The sequence below is a fragment of the Rhipicephalus microplus genome, chromosome X (assembly GCF_043290135.1).
Source record: "Rhipicephalus microplus isolate Deutch F79 chromosome X, USDA_Rmic, whole genome shotgun sequence".
NCBI classification, from domain to species: domain Eukaryota; kingdom Metazoa; phylum Arthropoda; class Arachnida; order Ixodida; family Ixodidae; genus Rhipicephalus; species Rhipicephalus microplus.
Genome location: NC_134710.1, coordinates 422,450,564 through 422,464,273, shown reverse-complemented (window position 1 = coordinate 422,464,273; position 13,710 = coordinate 422,450,564). Strand labels below are relative to the sequence as shown.

The following is a 13,710-nucleotide window of genomic DNA, read 5'->3' as shown; positions in this document are numbered from 1 at the left end:
CCCACTACTATCACCGCAAGGATAATATTTCAAAGCCTCTGGATACAGGGTACAGCATGGGATGACAAAATTACTCCAGATGTGCGAGACAGATGGGACAAATGGTGCCGGCAACTTCCTGAACTTCGGAAAATAACAATTCCTAGAATATTAGCTCACAACCTGAAACGTGCGGAGACAAAACTTGAGCTGCACTATCTTGCGACGCGAGCCCTATGGCACATGGCGCAGTAGCTTACATCAAAGCATGAAATCAAGACAGTGAGGCCACCGTTGTGCTATTAATAGAAAAGGCAGGAGTCCCTCCACTTAAGTGGTTCTCATTGTCATGACTAGAACTGATGGGAGCATTGATTGGTGCACGACTCGCAAGATACTTGATGAAACAATTAAACATTGAGGACATTTCCATGAACTGTTGCACCAATTCAACCGTTGCACTCAGTTGAATCAAGAGCTGCGCTCTGAGGTGCAAAACCCTTCGTTGCCAATCGCATTCGAGAAATTGAAATGCTGACAGATCCAACATCACGGAAACACTCTTCCGGCAAGGAGAACCCCTAATATTTACTGGCCCGCAGGATGTTGCCGTCCAAGCTCGTGGACGCAAAGACTTATGGACAGGCCCCAAATGGCTACAGAAAGAAGAACAATTCACTATAGCCTGAGAGTCACACCTCGGCATGAGATAGCTTTGCATGAAAGAAGAGCAAAAGATCCAAGTCTCAAGCTCTGTCGCAGTGACACACTCGGAGCTGCTGATGAATTTAGAAAACTACAGCTCCTTGACCAGAGTGCTCCGCGTAAGGACGTAGTTCAGGCGTTTCTTTAACAACAGTCCATGCCAGTCGGCGTTTCTTTCACAACAGTCCATGCCAGTCGAAGTTGACAGCAAAGCTGATGGCTGAGGAAATACCCGATGCGGAAAGGCTTAGGCAGAAAACCTGCCAATTAGAAACATTCGCAAATGACGTTTGCGCACTGTGCGATTTCCGGCCTCTCGATCGGACAACCACAGTAATGGCACTCAATCCGTTCTTGGACGGTGATGGTGTGATGAGAGTTGGTAAGCGGCTACAGTACAGTACAGTACAGAAAAAGCTAAGCATCCTGTTATATTGTCACCGTCTCACCCTTTCACGCACCTGCTTATTCACTGGGAGCACAGACGCCTATTGCATGCTGGAGTGCTGGAGACATTACCCACTCTTCGAGAACGATATTGAACTATCTGAGGAAGACAAACAATCAAATCAGTCATTTGACGCTGTCTTTCATGTCGGAAGCAAAGCTGCCGAGGCGCAGATGAGCCTACCACCTCACTTCCTGCCTCCAGAGTAAGCCAAGCTGACTCTTTCGAGACAACAGGAATGGACTTTGTGGGGCCAATACTGTACAAAGAAAGAGGATCAAAACACAAAGCTTATATTGCTTTGTTCACTTGCACGACAAGGGCCATACACCTCAAACTTGTTGCGAGACCTCTCATCCAAATAGTGTTTGATGGCATTCAAGAGATTTGTATCGAGGAGAGGAATCTGCAAAACTGTGCTATCCAACAATTCTCTGACATTTATACGAGCTTCAAGGTAATTGATCCAAATGTTCCAAGCCATAAAATCAAGCGAGGTTCGTTCTTTCTTCAGTGAGCAAAACATCACTTGAAAATTCATTGTTGAGAGAGTGGCATGGTGGGGTGGCTTTTGGGAAAGAATAGTGAAAACCATCAAGGCCACCCTTCATTGAGTGCTCCGAAAAAGCTACCTTTACTACAACAGCCTCTCCACAGTTCTAAAGCAAGCAGAGACTGCGGTTAATTCTCGTCCCTTGACCTTTGTCTCTTTGAACACGGGGAAGCTTTAGGCATTGACACATGCCCACTTACTGATCAGCCACAAGCTAACAAGTTTGCCTCCTCTCCGAGAAACAACGAAAGTGAAGTCGACCGCAAATAGCCAGATCCGAAGATGGCAGCAGTGCCGCACTCTATTTGACTCATTCTCGTGACGTTAGAGACTCGATCTCCTGCAACTGCGTTCTGCACATGTAGTAAAGCCAGGAATAGGCATCAATGAAGGAGATATACTCCTCGGAAAGAAGAGAACTCCTCGCCAAATGTGGAAACTGTGCTGTGTTCTGAAAACTTTCCCAGAAAGAGATGGCCGAACACGCGCTTGCTAAATACTTGTGCCTGACAAAAGGGAACTTCGACGACCAGTGCAAGCCTTGTACCAGCTTGAGGTCAATGCCTAAGCAGCCACCATGGGACAAAGATGACCAGGAATGAGCTGTGGAATGAATGACGACACACTTGGGGAATTTGAGAACACCTTTGTCCGCAATAACCGCGAAAACAAAATCGGGCTCCCATGGAAAGAAAACGAATCGCAGCTGACTGACAACAGGGGAACAGCATCGCACAGGCTTCACCCACTCTCTGCAACACTACTAACCGATCCCTAGCTATGACCAGGGAATCTAGAACTACATTGAAGTCGGACACGATGAGGAAGCTATCGAACTAGGTGAGTCCCCGCAGTGGCCCATTTATTACATGCCAAACCGAGAAGTTGCCTAGCCAGGTAGCAAAGAACTAAGTTGAGGGTCGTAATCGATAAGTCTTCCAAAGCAGCAGGGAAGTTATCATTGAACGAAGTTCTCTACACAGAACCCATCTTAAATTCATGTTTGTCATTCAAATTCAATTTCGAGTGCACAAGTTGGCCATAATGCCTGATATTGATAAGGCTTTTCTCCAAATTGAGCTGACTGAGATGAATCACGACGCACTTTGCGTCCTGTGGTATCAAGGTGCACCAAAGCAAGGCGGAATGCTACCCCCGATAGAAGAATACCGGATGACAAGGGTACCATTCAGCGCTACGTGCAAACCGTTCCTTCTCGCAACTACCTTATGTCTTCATTTGAAAAACGTCAAAAAAAAAAAAAAAAAAAAAAAAAAAAAAAAAAAAAAAAAAACTTCCCACACTTAAGATACTGAGTGACAATCTGTATGTCAATGACTTTGTTACTGGTGCTGACAGATATGCAAGGAAGCACAGTCTATACTAAAGATTGGAGGCATGAACTTCAGAAAATGGCACTCGAACAATCCAGTTTTAATGACGTTGTTTTCCGAGACTAAGACAGCCCTAAAGTCTCCACAGGAGTTGGGCCTCACAAAGATTCTCGGTGTGAAATAGAGGGCCGACACAGATGAGTGCGTTTTTGAGATGTGCGCCCTGATCAGATTCCTGGAAAGTCAGCACGACACAAAGCGATTTCTACTACAGTCTTCAGCATGCATTCTTGACCCGTATGGTTTCCTCGTGCCCACTACTATCACTGCGAAGATAATGTTTCAGAGCCTATAGGTACGCGGTACAACATGGGACGAAAATATCCCTCCAGATGTGCAAGAAAGAAGAAACAAATGGTGCCGGCAATTCCTGAACTTCGAAAAATAACAATTTCAAGGACATTGGCACCCGCTCTCGACTATGACAGCCTTTCCAATGTTCTAACGCAGGCTGAAGCTGTGGTTAATTTCCGTCCTTCGACTTTCGTCTTTACGGACGCGGGGGAGTTACACCATCGACACCTGCACACTTCCTTGTTGCCGAGTACTTCTGCCTAACAAAACGTAACTTCGACGACCAGTGAAACTCATGCACCCGCTTGAGCTCAACACCTAAGCAGCCACGATGGGACAATGTTGACCAGAAATACAGAAGTTCATCTTCGCCACCCAATTTAATGGGTCTAGAGAAGGGCTGCCAACGCAATATCAACGGGAGTGAAAGGGGTTTCGCCCACACCATTCCCCCGACAGCCTTTGTTTCCAACTTCTTAGTCATTTTCAATAAACCAGTTTTGAAACTGTAACCGACGAGTCGAATCGCTCCTTTTCGCGCGGGCCGCGCGCCCTGCTATAGTTGTCGTGCAGCGAGAAATTTGCTTTCCAATTAGAGTTGGCTGACAAAGATTAGAGCAAGTAATCATCTACAGGCGCACCTCTTGTAGCAGCTGAAACCTTTCTTTGGAGTGGCACAACAACCTTTTGGAGCAGTTACCAAGCGCAATTTTCCCACTCATATATTTATCTCCAAGTTGAAGCAGCTGTACCACATTTTTAACAAAATTGATGTATGCACAAATGTATACAAAAATTTTTACTTAGAATATGCAAAAAGATGAAATTAAGTTACTACGTTTTGTTTTTCATAGCAGGCCCAAGTTCACTACACCGGACATTTTTCCAGAATCCACTTCATATATGCAACTACTACAACAACACAGCACCCGATAGTACTAGCAGGGACAGTTGGGCGAGTTGGTGCAAATTCACATTTGAAAAAATCATAAAAAATACACAAACCACAGGCATGAAGGAGACAAATATGTCATCTTGACTCCTTCGTGTTTGAGTGTTCAGATTTTTTTTGCACTATTTTTAAACACTAAGTCGACAGTACGCTTCAGTGATCACACGATAATAAAGTAATGGCTTGGGTACGGTTTGCTAGCACCTTCAGTCTTCTTTTTCTCAAATATATCTCAAGAACAGCATCTTAGCGCACGCTGGGTACAAATTACGAGACTATTGCAAAAATGTAGCACGCTTTAACAAGTTTCACCTTTTTGCATAGTTTGATGTGATTGGAGCAGCTATCACATCACGCATATATCCATTCTTGGCACTAAAATCATTTCCAGATTTCCTGAACCCACCAAGCCTGACCAGCACCTCCTCCATTTTTTTCTAGCAACTCCTCTATTTTTTCAGTGCTCGGGCGAACGCTCTCTTCAAACCGTCGAGCGCACGCTCAGTCTCCGATCGCCGCTGCTGCATGATGGCGCTGCGCGAGTAGACTACGGGATGCTGGCGCTGAACGACCGCACGTATTAGGAAGCTCGCGAATTCGTGTTTTCATGCGAGTTAATTTGCCGTTGTGCTTCTTGATGGCTTTCACGGATGCAGGGAAGATGAAAAGTAACACGAACATAACGACACGCTGTTTTCAACTGGCTCTTCAGGTCGTGCTACCGGTATGATACTATATGCATTAGAGTTTTAAAGCATTCACATTTTATTTTTTTCTTTGAAGCTATCGCAACCTCATTACTTGTATGCGTCAGTATATAATACTTCTGTGTATCACTCTGAATATCTGACAGAAAAAATCAGTCTTTTTTTTTTTTTTCATTTCACATTCGTTAAAAAAAAATAACGCGCCGGTCCATTTATGGACTCACCTCAGACGACTGAAAGGCAATAACTATGCCCGTTTTCTTTCGATTCAATGCATAGAATGTTTCCTACATCCCTACAGGATATTTCTGCACCCAACATCACTTTCTTACTGCCTCAAAAATTGGAAACAAAGCTAGCTTTCTGCCCCTCAGCTGGTGATGCACTGCCCTTATGATTGGCCCATTTCAACCATGTGAAGATTTTATATCATATAGTCAAGTTGTGTGACCTTCCGATACGTCACAAGCATTTATGATATGTGACGTCATATGATGGCGTTTTCACGTAATGATGATTTCTTGCATCACTCGTGTTCAAGCCGCCGACGCGAGAAGACGCCAGATGCTGCCAGCTATCACGTTTTTTGGTTTATGTGAGGCATTTGAAGCTATCCCCTTACTGCACTGTACGACTGTAGCTCAATGAAATCACAGCTTCCTCTGGTATTCTGGGGGAACGTGCTTGCAGTAAACAAGCAGAACAATTGGTCTCCTAATAAATCCTTGTACTACTCTAATATGTAGCCGTCATTTACAACCCGAACATTTTATAGATTATAAGTAGTGGTGACTGAACACTACCCGTCACGTTTGGTAACATGGCAATTCGTATTACTAAACGGGAGTGTGCTGCATCCAAACAGTCAACAAATGAGCCTGTCAGTAACAACGCTGCCTCGCGATCACTGCCGTATGCAACACTAACATTTCGCCCCGAAGCTAAATGACAACACATGGGCACCACACAGGCATTTGGCTCTACTCTGATCGCTACCGAATTAAGACGCCAAAGGGAAGAAGAAAGAAATAGAGCTGAGCAACCAAATATTAAGGCTACAACAATCCGTCCACGAATACACAGACAAGCTCAAGCAACTGACCACAGGCTGCATTTTTCCTGCCTGTCACCTTGGCTCAAGTTGAGAGTCTGCATTAGATTTCAGACTTTAACAGCGCCTGTTCAAAACATAGTCAATGATCGTAGAAATCGCACCGCATATGGAGCTGTTCTAGTTTATTTCACAATGACTTCACAGTTTAAGCTCTCAAATGGTGAAATCACCTGCCATATTTCCTCATTTTCTGACGCTTGTTTTTTCTCGGTGGCTACACATGTAATGTTTTGCGAAGGGGACGGATGATGAACTATATATCTAGAAGCAGTCTAGTGGCATTTTGTGCTATTTAGTGCATATACTCCAGGCTTGCACATAATGTGCTATGCCACTAAAGAGTAGCAAGCATCGCACAACATTAGACACCCAAGCTTTTAATATTAGCTCATGGCGAAGGCTTCTCTCAAAAATATACTTTCAGTTAGTCGAAAAAGCAACACTCAGACAAGTGAACGCCCTGGTGACAAAACGATGCGCTGCTACACCATATGTTAAAATGACAAAACGATCTTCTGCGGATTACAGGCATCAGTTATCTGGTATCAGCCTAGCAGACGACGCGCGAGCGCCTCGATCCAAGTAGTCGCGAACGACACATGCCTTTAAAATTAGCTAGGTGTCCAGAATAAGTGCGTCACGATTATCGTTTCCAAATTTTCATTACATCTTAAACAATGCAAATACAGCCGAAAACTGAGCCGCATAACAGACTCGAATGCAGCCGCGATGGCATCTCTACTCCAGTTGCGACACCTGGCGGCGAAACGCCGCACTAGCACCGACAGCCGCTTCCCATTGAAATACACTTTTTCACCCAGGCACTGAAAAAATAGATAAGGTGCTGGCAGTGGCTAACAACCCAGTCCAAATATCAATACGCTTTTCCGCTGGGCACCGGTATACTGTGGCAAAGGTGGCTCAAGCGGCATTTCCTACACAGAGTTAGAACCAAAGGCATGAAATTTTTTAACAGCTACACCTCCCCCCCCCCCCCACTTCCCACCTTTTTTCTTCTTTCACCAGGGGGGGGGGGGGGGTTAGGTGCCGCTTCGGCTCTCTTGTAAAACAAAAAAGTTTTATGTGCCACTTTTCAGGCAGTCAACATGGTCTCTTTGAACGCCCGCATTCGCAGCACATCGAGCTTGTTCGCGCGAGGAAAACGTGACACACGTTTCCAGCTTTAGTTCCTAACAAGCCATAGCCAAGTTTCCAGGCTAGGAAAGTAACATTTTCCGCCAAGCGTTGGTGGCTACAGCAATGAATTTTTGTCTTGTTCCATCGTCTTGCCAATAGGTATCTGCTGCAAGTCAACGGACTGATGGGCGTGCACCGTTGTTACCTCATCCGGTTATATTTTAAGTACATTATAGGCACTATAGGTGGGGTCTGCGCGCTTTGATGAATGGCGCAATATGCAGGTGGCCGACGTGGCTTGCATTTGTCGCTGAAATTAGCGCACCTGAGAAAACATTGAAGCTTGCTGGGCATTTTGGCACAGCGTGGTGCAACAATAGGAAATTATATCAAATTGGCCTAATTGGTGCAGCTGTGACACCTCTGCAGTAATAATATTACAGATGAAGCTGTACGAGCTGGTCGCCCCCTAACAAAACCAACATACCCAACAGATATATTGCAGAAGTGGTTGTCCAGTGTGTCTGCTTTTCGTCCCAGTGTTTTTTAAATTTTTTTTTGCGATTTATGTATGTATTAATAACTAATGGGCCTAGTCAGCGACCTTTAACAGTAAAAGGAATGTGAACTGAAATATTCGCATAAATAAAAAACAGACAAAAGCACTGCACCAACACTGCAGTGAGAAAATATAACTAAAACTTGTATTAACCTAGTCCCGATTATCAAACTACTACTTTTACAAGAAAGATGCACCTGTATATAGTGTCATGCATATTTATTGCTTTCTTTCGGTGTGCTCAGGTTCCGCTTGCAAAGAGTGTTAAAGGAGCATCGGCATCAAATTTGAAGATCGAGATGTGCCCATCATTCGATCACTTCGTGTGCATAGGTATTCTTGGCCAAATTTGAATGGCATCCGTGACGTGCTTCCTATTTTAATTCGATGTCAAACAGCGTTTAAAAGCTACAGAGAAAAAACAGAAAATAGACTGCCCTGCGACATCGACACTAGTGCTACGTGTTCGGTGTGGTACATTTCATAAATACCATCCTGAGTGACGATACGCTATAACAATGACGCCGACGATCTGAGTGTGTTTGGAGCGGACTTCTGGCCATGCTCTCATTGATGGCTCTCCTTGCTGTGTTGAAATGTGCATGCGATTCATCGTGTCGCATCGACTGATTTGACATGCGCTCCACAGCGCGAGTACAATCATTTAGAGTGGCAATACGTGCCAGAATGTCGGGGAACTGCTGCTCAATGAGAACCTGCACGTCGAGGCGCTGAAAAAGCGGAAAGTGCGTGCCGTTTCATGTCTTTCCGAGCCACGAACCTCAACGCAGCCAGTGGGTTGACTTTGTATGCACCGATAGACAGAGGGACTGCACACCTGTGCGGCGTCCAGTCCCTCTGTCCAGGGTCCAGGGTCCCTCTGTACAGGGTAAATCCTGCGTTGGCGAACCAGTTGGGTTTCACAGGCAGTGCGAGGCCCCTTTTCGAGGCCGGGGCTAAAGGGAGAGAGGAAGAACGAGTTGGCACTATTTAACCTTGCTGGCTGAAAACGCATGGAGGGGCTTTGATCTACGCCATCAGAGACACAGCTGAACTACAGTGTACAAGAAAACTAGAAGTTTCTAGTACACTGTAGCTGGACTGACTGCACGTGCACTCCTAGCAGATGAAATGCTAGTGTGTGCGATGTCACCATTTTTTGTGGAAGCCGCATCAGCGGTGCAGCGATTGCGACGTGGCGCCGAGGTTGCACTCACAGCACTACAGTTTGGCGGATTTTTCACCCATTTTGAACCTCGTTCGATAGCGCATATATTTATCAATATTACAGATATTCATTTGTCACTCAGGTGCGGTTTAGGTCACGAATCGCTACTAGGGGGTAGATAGCTACTCGTTCACGCAAAAGCCTTGACATGAGTACATTTGACGTCAATGCTCCTTTAACAGTTAGTGTGGAACCCTCCCCTGCGTGAAGAGATTGAGCGAGCACCAGTACTCGATGGCTCCTGTATAAAAGACGATGCGCTGTCCCAGTGATCAGATTATTGACGGTTAATGCTCAGCTCACAACTATCAGTGTACAGTGTGTATCGCTGAAGTTTGGGTTTTCATTTCCTGGACACCATCAGAATAAGGCTTCTCCGATTCTGGCAACACACTGTACCAAATGGCCAGACTTTGATTGACAGAGAAATGATAAGCACCTCTGACAGCTATCTTATTTCATCTGTGGCACTTTTCATTCTGCGATTGAGAAGCTGAAACATTGCAAGTACAATGTAAAGGAAGTCGAATAAAGTTAACCAAAATAATTTGGTCATGTCCTGTGCTTTATACTATTTACCATTTATTGCAACGAATTTTACACAGCCATCTTCAAATTACTAATTTAGATGGTTAAAAAACCTTCCAGTCTGAAATTTCTGTTCAAGACATAACTGCACACTTGTACCATGTGGACATGCTTCTGCAAGAATTCAGCAAACAAGCTGCGTAATAATGAAGTTGAAGGAGATAAATCAACAATTTCGGTTGGTTTTGACTACTGGGTCAGCCTTGCCACCCTTCTCCACAGCAGAACGGGGTAGGCATAGTTTGTTATTGTGACAACACCCACTAGGCAATCTAAATCTAGCACAATATAAGCGATTGCATTGTAGGCATGCAGCCAACAAATAAGCAAAGTTTCCTCTATATGTAGCTCGGGTCACTTACACACAGGCAAAGTGGTCAGAAAGCGTGGTGCGAGATACAGATGGCATAAACAAATACGCAATGTGGGCTACAACTGCCCCAGGCAATATTACATCACTCAGTGGAGAAAGAGGACTTGACAGGTGCTGAAAAGAGGTGCAGAGAGTAAGCTTGTCTGAGAGGTGTGTGTGTGTGTGTGTCTATACAAACACACACACGCACACACGAGGGCAAGTAAAAAATTACCTACACTTTTCATTCTAAAGTTTATTAAATGGGCCCTCACCAGGCCCCATAACAAATTCTAGTTAGACACTGCCAGTTGTTGCTTGTCCAAAGAAGACCATTATGCCACAAGTATAATTTCAGTCAGTTCATTATGAGTTGAGAAAACCACTATTTTATAGTGAAGTGGTGGGAAACCATCATGCAAGGAAGTGAGCTCAAAACCCTTGCCGCTCATCCCGCGTAGCCTTCGCAAGCGAAATCTCTTCCCTACTTTTTCCGACATCTGAGCAAGAGGTCACGGACGTGCCCAAGAAAGCCCAGCCCCCGAGCACGCAAGTGGCATTGTTTTGTTAGCCAGCATTATATTGTGGTCTACTGCCTGTTTTTTCTGCAGCTTTAGCAGGATGGATGCCTCAGTGCACACTTACTTGGAAATGCTGGCTTAGACGCGATAAAATAGATGAGAATAACGAGTGTTTCAACGCGCAGGACCAGTAATTTCGCTTCCAACGCTGGTGTCTGCTCGATGCACTAACTGCGGGGTAACCAAAGCATGAGAAACACAGGCACATTAGGCCCACACTATGTTGCAATTCACGAGAAAAAATTAATAAGCCACACACATTCCTTTTCTGTGTCTCATTATTTATCTCAAGTTTCATCCATCTATTCAAGCAACCAATTGCACAAACTGCACATTGTGTGAAATAAATTTCACTATGTCACGTGCTACTGTTGATGACGTCAGAGCAGAGTCATCTACGTAGAAGACTGACATCACAGTACTACATTTATTCAAGCAACCAATTGCACAAACTGCTCATTGTGTGAAATAAATTTCACTATGTCACGTGCTACTGTTGAGGACGTCAGAGCAGAGTCATCTACGTAGAAGACTGACATCACAGTACTACAGTCAACGTAGGACGATTCTGTCATCCACGTTATTTCCTCATTTTCTGGGTGCACCTGTAAAAAGAAGGGCATGCAGCGTTCATCTTGAAATTTAGCCTACTTCCATGGCACGTAGCACTGTGAATTTTAGCAGACGTGATTGTGAACGCCTCATGTATGCACTGCGCTCATCAGCATTAAATTAGGAAACGTGGTGAAGAACCCTTTAATGTGAAGCTGGGGTTGTGCTATACACATCATTTTTCTACTTAATTTGCCTCCTTATCAACGCCCTTCGACCAACGATAAATGAGCTTTTATTTCCTTTCCAAATAAAAGGTTTTTGGTTGGTCGTGAAGCAACTTTTACACAGAATTTTGCATGTTAATTCTCGGGCAAATTAGCGACCGTGCAACGCCTTGAGTGACCCAGACAAGCGAAAGCCACACGAAGCTAGGTTATGGCTGTAGGCAGTGTGTTCGATTAGCTCAAATTTTACCTTGTTGATGATTTTGATAGTGTGATGAGCCATGTGAGGCCGTGCATTGTCATGCAACAACAAAGCTTTCTTCGACAACAAACCTCAGCCTTTGTGGCGAATTGCTTGTTGCAATTTGCAAATTCTCAATCTCCCAAAACGCAGTTTTACATGATAGTGCTTTTCTCCCACACTGCGAGGATAGTCGGCGATGAACTTCTGAGCTTTCGATACCCTCAGACCAGAGGAAACGAATCACTGCTTGTTGTTCCTCTTTGGTGCTAACTTCTAATGAAGCAGCCAGGATATATCAGCAACATAAGAGATAAAATAGGAAGAATTAAGGTCAAGCTTTCACAGCACTACCACAACAGTATAACAACAAAAAATGCGAGGACAGCAGACAAACTCTGTAACACTAGAAAAGTTATGACAAAACTCATCAATGTATGTTTTTAACAAAGTCACACTTACAGAACAATTGACATCGTTGCCAGACGATTTCCACTTGGCAAGAGCCAGTGTCAGGCTTTGTATGAGCTGCAAAAGAAAACAGAAGCACACAAAAACGAATGCATGAAACTAACAAATGCACTCTGCAACTGAGCAACACAAGTGTATCGAAATGCAGCATCACCTCCTCTATTTCAAAGTGTAATTAATGCTGTGCGACAGGTATAACTAAGCGAGACAAAAATGACAAAACTACTACAAAGTGAAATAACAAGAAAATGTGCAAGTTTCTGTGCCACGATATTACAATATTAAATATGCATGTTCGAGCAAAATACCTTCATTGTGCACAGGATAACTATAACATCCCTTAATTTGAATATTGGCTAAATAGTGAACAACTGCCACAGAAACAAAAAAAAAAAAAAACTCCAGTGCAAGCGATCCTCTAATCAGGTCAGGAACCAGCCCTCAGGTTAATTGAAAAACACATCCACAGAAAAGCCGAAACTCTGTGAAATGCTGAGCGAAATGTTGCTGCGGTGCATGATGAAAAGGGTTCTAAAGCGGAGCACGAATTTTCTATTTTATCATGTAACCTGTTTTCTACAGAGCCTGCACTCGCCCTCTTTAAAGCTGTAGTGCCCACTGTTTGAGAAGAAACAACCAATGGCATGCCATTGGTTAAAGCTGACATAGATAAAGAGTGGTGTTAAGATCAGACGCACTTTGTACCATGGGGTGCCAGCATGTGCTGAAGCTGCATTCCAAACAGTGTGCCAACATTACCCAGCAGCCACACCTGCAAACACGAATCGCAGTGCGAGAGAGGTATCGGATTTTATCTTGGGTGTTGAAATGAAATCTTTCCTCCTAAATATCTCTTCCTGCGTAGCCTGCCAAGTCTAGAGAAGAGAGAAAGTGCTCGAAGTGAGTCAGATATCCTGGCAGCTCCACTTGCCTTTGACAGAAATTTCTGCTGCAGTCAATTTATGAGGCAGTAACTCTGATACTGCATTTGACGATTGCTACACTCAAAGCAAAGATCAAGTAAAACGAGCATCTTTTTGCTCCACAACAATAATCATCATCCACCTTGTGTTCCTTTCCTTGCACTATTGCCGCACGCCCGGCACTTTCAGGTACCGAACAACATGTGCGTTATTAGTGTGACATAGCTTTCTTGATAGAAAAGTGGCCAGCGTTGAGTATTCAAAAGTAGAAGCACAAGCAATCCGGATGATTACTGTTGTGGGACAAAGAGACAGCCTTTCTACGCTATCTTTTATTTTTGGAGTGTAAGAAAAGTGGTTCCTCCAAAGGGACCCTGCAATATTTTTCCTAGTAACCACCAAATGATTTCACTGAAGGAGTTTATAGCCTACTGAATAGAGCGCCAAAAAAAGTTTTTAGAATCTGTAAGGTACGAGCGGAGAGATAGGGATTTGTCGCATGCTGCACTTGCTTTCTTTCTTCTCTCCTCACCCCACTCACTATATATACGTAATGTAAAAACTCACAAATCAAAGGTTCTTCTACAACCACAACATGCTTGCTTGCCTGGATCTTCTCAAACATTATCAATGCAATATTGGTGACGGACGTCATTTTAAATACATTCCCCCTTTGAAAAATTAGTTTTCTTGATTTGTAAACAT

At 44.1% G+C, this 13,710-nt stretch overlaps 1 protein-coding gene across 2 annotated transcripts in view; it reads right to left on the bottom strand.

Moving 5' to 3' along the window:
• The window catches only part of Gclm (Glutamate-cysteine ligase modifier subunit), an 84,692-nt gene that overhangs the window by 67,755 nt on the left and 3,227 nt on the right, over positions 1-13,710 (bottom strand). The window contains exon 2 of one of the 2 annotated variants that reach the window (XM_075880342.1): positions 12,074-12,139. In XM_075880342.1, the coding sequence (XP_075736457.1) occupies positions 12,074-12,139 (66 nt within the window). Of the gene's footprint in view, positions 1-10,655; positions 10,946-12,073; positions 12,140-13,710 lie in introns of those variants that run through there. The other variant, XM_075880341.1, reaches the window with a different exon arrangement.